Source organism: Heteronotia binoei, chromosome 14 (assembly GCF_032191835.1).
Source record: "Heteronotia binoei isolate CCM8104 ecotype False Entrance Well chromosome 14, APGP_CSIRO_Hbin_v1, whole genome shotgun sequence".
In the NCBI taxonomy this organism is placed as follows: Eukaryota; Metazoa; Chordata; class Lepidosauria; order Squamata; family Gekkonidae; genus Heteronotia; species Heteronotia binoei.
Genome location: NC_083236.1, coordinates 31,603,934 through 31,610,661, shown reverse-complemented (window position 1 = coordinate 31,610,661; position 6,728 = coordinate 31,603,934). Strand labels below are relative to the sequence as shown.

General features: G+C 50.1%; 1 protein-coding gene across 1 annotated transcript in view; it reads right to left on the bottom strand.

The window, feature by feature from the left end:
• The window catches only part of BCAR1 (BCAR1 scaffold protein, Cas family member), a 49,145-nt gene continuing 42,417 nt past the window's right edge, over positions 1 to 6,728 (bottom strand). The window contains exons 3-7 of the mRNA XM_060253653.1: positions 6,506 to 6,652; positions 5,677 to 5,784; positions 3,276 to 4,409; positions 2,089 to 2,178; positions 1 to 883 (exon numbers count right to left, since the gene is read on the bottom strand). Coding sequence (XP_060109636.1) covers positions 365 to 883; positions 2,089 to 2,178; positions 3,276 to 4,409; positions 5,677 to 5,784; positions 6,506 to 6,652 — 1,998 coding nt within the window. The 3' untranslated portion in view covers positions 1 to 364. The remainder of the gene's footprint in view (positions 884 to 2,088; positions 2,179 to 3,275; positions 4,410 to 5,676; positions 5,785 to 6,505; positions 6,653 to 6,728) is intronic.

Genomic DNA, 6,728 nt, shown 5'->3' with positions numbered 1-6,728 from the left:
TTGCTTGGATTCTATGTCTCTTTATTTGATTTAAATAGTGCCCATTAACCAAACCATTTTGGAATCAGGGAAAAAAATAATTATTTGCCTTCTGTGACCTGCTCCTGTCTGCCATCAGGACGATAAGTGTTGCTCCTTGCCAACAGAACAGGATTAGGCCTGCATCAGGCTCTCTGGAACTTGCTGGCATTGAAGTCTGTGCCAACAGAACAATTTGGGGAAGGGAAGGAAGAGGGAGCAGCCAGCCAGCCAACCAAGCCACCCCTCTACCTAAGGTCAGTTCATCTGCAGGCAGTTGTCCGGTAAGGTATTTACAGGGAATGGCTTGTAAGCAGGCCTCCTCTTCCAAGGGAATGAAGGGGCTTCACATAGCCGCAAGCTGCCCCAGAACCATCCGGAACTGCTGCGTGCTGTTTGCAAGCTCATGGACCCGCTCCACCATGTCCTTGGCAGCTGCAGGGGAGGGGTACTGGAGGGCAGCCACCTTGGTGGTTGCCACAATCTCCTTGAGCATGTCGCAAAGCAGGTTGCTGTAGTGGGTGACCTTGTGGCGCACGTCCTGGGCCTTGGCCTGGCGTGACAGAGTGTCCCCGATGAAGACCAGCTTGTGGGCACTCAGGATGACGAACTTGCTGTGCGCCACGAAGATCTTGGGTGGCTGGTTGCTGCTGACGGCAGTGAAGAAGGCGTCCACGGCGTTGGTCAGCGTGGTGAGGTTGGCCTCGCACTGCTCCAAGTAGAAGAGCAGCAGCTGCCGGTCAGAGGGACAGAGGGTAGTGCCGCCCCCACGGACGTGGGCGTAGTGTTGTGGTGGCGTCCAGTTGGAGAGGTCATTGTCAATCGGCCGTGTGACCTCCTGTTCCAGGCGCTCAAACTGCTTCAGCTGAGGACAGAAAGAGCCAGCGGTTGGTTGGGTAGCAACAATAAATGCACTAAGGTGTCCTGTGCTAAGTTAGACCGTTAGCCTGTCAAAACCAGTTTTGTCTACTCTGACTGGCAGTGGTTCTCCAGCGGTCTTAGGTCAAGGTCATTCCCATCACCTACAGTCAGATCCTTTTTACTGGAGATGCTGGGGACAGAACCTGGGACCTTCCATATGCAAAGTAGATCCTCTACCACTGAGCCATGGCCCCTCCTAGCCTTCACTGGCTGTCTCTGCAATCACAAGAGCAAACTTGAGACCTGAGCATATCACCAAGCATCACTGCAAGCCTTAGATCTTCACCAGGCCCAAATGAAAGACGAAAAACTCAAGAGAGCCCAATAAAACAGACGAGCTATTGACACACACACCCATTTCCAGACAGCATGGAGAGCGAACCTTGGGGTGAGAAGAGTGTCTATGGCAGGCTTCTCAAGACTGGAACCAGAGGAAAGAGGCCTGTCATAGAGGATGACAGCAGCCATGATTCTGCACTAAGTTTTGTGCCGTACAAGTTACATTGGACCAGGTGGGATATTCAGACATATTACTAGCTTGCAGCCCAATCCTGAGAGCCAGTTTGATGTAGTGGTTAAGTGTGCAGACTCTTATCTGGGAGAACCAGGTTTGATTCCCCACTTCTCCACTTATAGCTGCTGGAATGGCCTTGGATTAGCCATAACTCTCACAGGAATTGTCCTTGAAAGGGCAGCTGCTGTGAGAGTCTTCTCAGCCCCACCCACCTCACAGGGTGTCTGTTGTGGGGGGAGAAGATAAAAAAGATTGTAAGCCACTCTGAGTCTCTGATTCAGAGAGAAGGGCGGGGTATAAATCTGCAATTCTTCTTCTTCAAAGTTCACTCTGAAGCCATGGAACTTATTAAGTGAGCATGCATAGCCAAAATGATGCCTGTGGTACACCATCATTTTCATATTCTACACCTGGTTCATTTACTAAGGAGAAGTCAGAGTCACAAAGCAATAAAGACAAGCCATCAGTGGAACTGTGCTCTCTGCTGTTGCAACACACTTACAACTTTCCTGACTGGGCCAAGCTCAGGGGTAACCTAACCTAACTTTTGGTAGAAGCTGAGTTTGCACAGCACTGACTGGCCAGCCCAGTGTCATCTGCAAAATTATGGGACCTTGCATGTCCATCCTACTGACCTGCTGCTGCTCCAGTTGTCCTTTGCCTTGCCGGATGATATTGCCTCTTTCAAGCAGTTCCTTCTGGGTCTTCTCAAATTCTTCCTTCCCCTAGTTTCAAAGGAGGAGAGAAAGTCAGTGGGGCTTGGAGCTCTTCCAGAAATGTAACTGATTTCCAGACAAGACAGATCAGTTCACCTGGAGAAAATGGCCATTTTGGAGGATGAACTCTATGGCTTTATATCCCCCTGAGGTCCAGTCACTCTCTAAACACTGCCCACCCCAGGATCCAACCCCAAATTTCCAGGAATTTCCTTGCCTAGATTTGGAATTTCCTTGCCTAGATTTGTTACATGACAAGTTATACAGGCCTGTGTTTAGTGGTGTAGATTCAGAAGATTCAGAAGCTCGTTGTACTGTTTCATTTTGTTCTGGTTTTAAATGTACACTTTAAATTGTTATTTTATTATGTTGTTATCCACCCTGAGCCCATTCCTAGGAAAGGGCAGAATATAAATTGACTAAAATAAAATAAATAATTCAACACAGACTCGGCCAAGACAGCAGGCAGCACAGGGCTATCTTCAGAGACACCAACTGGGCCAAACTGCCACCCCAACAAAAGAGCTGTCAGCACCCAAAGGAGTGCCCTCAAACTGCTGAGCCCCTAAGGGCAATGCTTTCAGATGGCAATTTCTGGGAAGCTCAGCCTCTCAAAAGAGCTTCCCAGAACTGTCATGCTAACAAGGGAGCAGAAGCAGGGCTTTTTCTGTAGCAGAAACTCCTTTGCACCCCCCTTTAGTAGCCAATCCTCCAGGAGCTTACAGGAGATTTGAGACTCAGGCTCAAATCTCCACTCTGCCATGGAAGCTTGCCGGTGACCGTGGGTCAGTCACTCTTTCTCAGCCTAACATGCCTTACAGTGTGGCTGGTTGTGAGGTTTAAATGGAAGAAGGTAGAATAATCTTGTGAGCGGCTTTGGGCCCCCGTTTGGGGAAGAAAACAAGGATATAACCAAATAAGAACAAATAACCCGGCTGTGTGAAATGTCATGGGAGCAACAGAGGTAACCAGAACCAATTAGGGGGAGCCTGGCCTCCCTCTAATTCTGCTCTTTTGAGCTGCACTATGGAGGGGATGGGGGGGCAGTCTCGTACTTCCCTCCCGTAACACGGCCACACCTCCCCCTCCTGCCTCCCCAACCCCACCTGCAGGTGCACGTAGTCATAATCTTCCATCCAGCCGCCCTCGTTGTTCTCGTATTGCCCTTCGGGCGAGTCCTGCGGCAGGAACTTGGGCGGAGAGGGCAGGGGCCGGGACTGGATGCTGCTTGCCTTATCGGTCGGGGTGCCGTGGCCGAGGCTGCCATCCCCCAGGGAGGCAGGGGGCGCCTTGGTCTGTTTGAAGAGCAGGGAGGCATTGCCGTGCAGGAAGGAGGCCAGGTGCTTGGTGTCATCGGGCACACCCCGTGAGCACATGACAAAATGCTCCAGATCGTCAGGGGCGCCAGGCTTGCTGGGCACCAGGGCGCTGGGTGCCCAGCTGCAACTGTCCAGTGCCTGGCTGTGCCTCAGCAGTGCCTGATACACCTCCTCCATCTTCTGCAGCTGCTTGCTGAGCTTGGAGTACAGGGAGCGATCCGAGGCCTGGGCAGCGTTGCTTACGGCGCCCCGGGCAAATTCCAGCAGTTCCCTGAGTGCTCCCTTGATGCTCTCGGCCGCCCCCTGGATGTTGGCTGCTTGCGCCTCCATCTGCTCGGGGCTGCGCCAAGTGCTACTGATGAAGGACATGAGGTAGGAGACGGCAGTGCTGACGTTGTTCTGGAGCCGGGCCAGCGTCTCCATGGCGACTGCTTGGTCGAGGTGGAGCTCCTTGTCTGGGGCCTCCTTGACGGGCACCATGTCCAGAGAGGAGCTGGAGAGGTTGCTGCGGGTGCTGCCTGTGCTGGAGGCCGAGAGGCGCTTTCCGTCAGTCGTCTTGCCCTCCCGATCTACCTGGGGCGGCACGTCATAAATATAATCGCCTTCCCCATCCTTGCTGCCGATTGGCAGCTCTCGTGGGATGTCATAGACTTCCTGGCTAGCCAGCTTTCGCAAACCGGGTGGAACATCGTAGATCTCCTGGGCCTCGGGCATACCCTTGTTGGCGGCTGGTGGCACATCATAGACATCTTCAGGCAAGTATGGTTCTGCTGGCGGCGCTACAGGCTGAGCTAGGATAAGCGGGTGCCGGGAGGGGTCAAAGGGCTTAGGCTTGCAGAAGACAGGGGGTACGTCATAGGTCTCCTCTCGTGTTGGGCCATCGGGGACGTCCTTGCTGACTGATGGGGGGATGTCGTACACCTGTAGGGATATATCAAAGGCAGCACTAAACTCCAAGTGTTCCATATCCTCCCTTGATTACTCCACACCTCTAGCTTCTACTCATGGAAATGGTGGGAGCTGAAAAGATGCTGGGCAAACTCAGAATACCAGTTCTGCACGACCTTACAGACAGCTGGTTTTTCCAAATAGCATCGCAGAGAGATGGCACATTGGGGAAAGCCTTGGGGCTGACCAGGCCTAGCTAGAAAGTCAAGGTTACATGTGCCAAACACTACACAAAGAACAGGCAAATCCCGGAAGAAGACTTCGCATACAGAAGAAGATTTCCATGTATCTTCCCAATCCTGCATAATTCCTCCTTGACTAACCACCATAAGTTTTAACACAAGTGGCTATCAAAGAGAGAATAAGACAAATCTGTGGTGGATTAATGGCTACTGTTCATGATAGTTCAATGTTGGCTCCAGTATACCCCTGAAAATCACTATCTAAGAGAAAAAAAATATTAGTGGAGGGCTTCTAGCAGATCATGTCTGGATTTTACACTGATCAGTGAAGACCTTCAACAGTTAGAAATTCATTTCCAAAATCAGCCCAGAGACCAGATTCTTTAATCTTATTGGCAATGCAAAAATTCTGCAATTGCAATGATGAAGAATGCACACAAACCCTCTGAAAACCTTCTGCTGGTGTAGATGCAAAGTAGAAGCCTGCAAGCTGCACATATGGAAAACAATGTGGGTTTCCTTGATGCATATGATCGAGGTGGAATTCTAGCAGGAGCTCCTTTGCATATTAGGCCACGCACCTCTGATGTACCCAATCCTCCAAGAGCTTACAAGGCTTTTTTTTGTAAGCTCTTGGAGGATTGGCTACATCAGGGGTGTGTAGCCTAATATGCAAAGAAGCTCCTGCTAGAATTCCACCCCTGCATATGATTGCTATAACATGCGAATATGGCAAGGTATGGATTTTGCATTGGGCTACAGCTTGTATTTATACAAAGCAAAGCACTAGAAAATCAGAGATCTGGTTCATTGGAATGGAAGCTGTACCTGGATGCCCCTTTCGCAGGATGAGCAAATCACAATCCCAAAACATATGATTGGTGGGCTTCCATTTGCCAGCATAACATCTTGCTTGTGTTTCCCCCAATAGTGCTTTTTCTGTGCAGAATGACAGTTACAGGTCTTCTGATCACAGTCAGCCTCACTCCAAATTTCTCTGGCCCCCTATTAAAGTACTTGCCACCCAAGTCAATGGAAATTCCAAGCCTGTCACTCACCACCTGCAAGCCCTTTTCCACACTGGGTGGCACGTCATAAATCTCCTGGGAATGAGCCAGATCCCGGTTGTTGAGGCCCTTTGCTGCCAAGGTGGGTGTGTCATATACCTGGCAAAAGACAAAGAAAGAAATTTAGATGCTTATTCTCACTGAACGCTAGCTTTGCAGCAGAGGCCCCATTTCAAGGGGTGAGGGCTAGTGAGGTGAGAATCAGTGTGGCAAAAAACAGGGACTTTTGGGTGGCAGCACCGTCTCTGTTTTCTAGGGACAACAGGCCAGATTACCTGTCTTGCTACTTTTAGATGTTAGTTTAAATTTTATTTATTTTTTCTTAGAAGGTGCTGGGAAGTCTTCACTGAATATTAATTTTATTCATAACTATACACCCACATTCATGTCTCACTGACTTAAGACCTGTGACCCTAAGCAGCAAAACTGTGGGAATGAGGATTTAGAATACAGAGATGATAATACAGATCACTCAACATTCCAGGAGGCAGATGGATTTGGAATACTGTTCCATGCCCCCAAAAGGTGGGGGAGACACCTGGCACAACAGGAAACAGGTTGGGCAGGAGATACCCCTTCCACATTAATTTTTTTTCTTCCAGGGAGGGAGCTGCAGGGTGGTAATTTTTTTTTTAAAGAAGTGGAAGAGAATTCAGAACTCAAAACTCCTTGTTATGATCTAGCCTAGCAACATGGAATCAGGGCCACCCTCATTCTGCCACTCCCCCCTCACACACTCTGAAGTGACACAGCTGCTCTATCCACACTTCCTTCCTTTCCCCCACCTCTGGGCACCCACAGCAAAGGGGGCACCACTCACTTCTTGACTGCACTGATTAGACAGCAGGCCCCGAGTCGGTGGCACATCGTAGATTTCTTGGAGGTGTCGGGGAACGTCATACTCGTCCTGTTCTCCTTTGGGGGAGTCGTAGACATAGACCTGCCCTACGCGCGTTGGGACCACCACCTGTGCCAAAGAAAGGGACAAAGTTCGCAAGGCAACCTGATGGGAATTCATTCATTTATTTAAAACATTTCTGTGC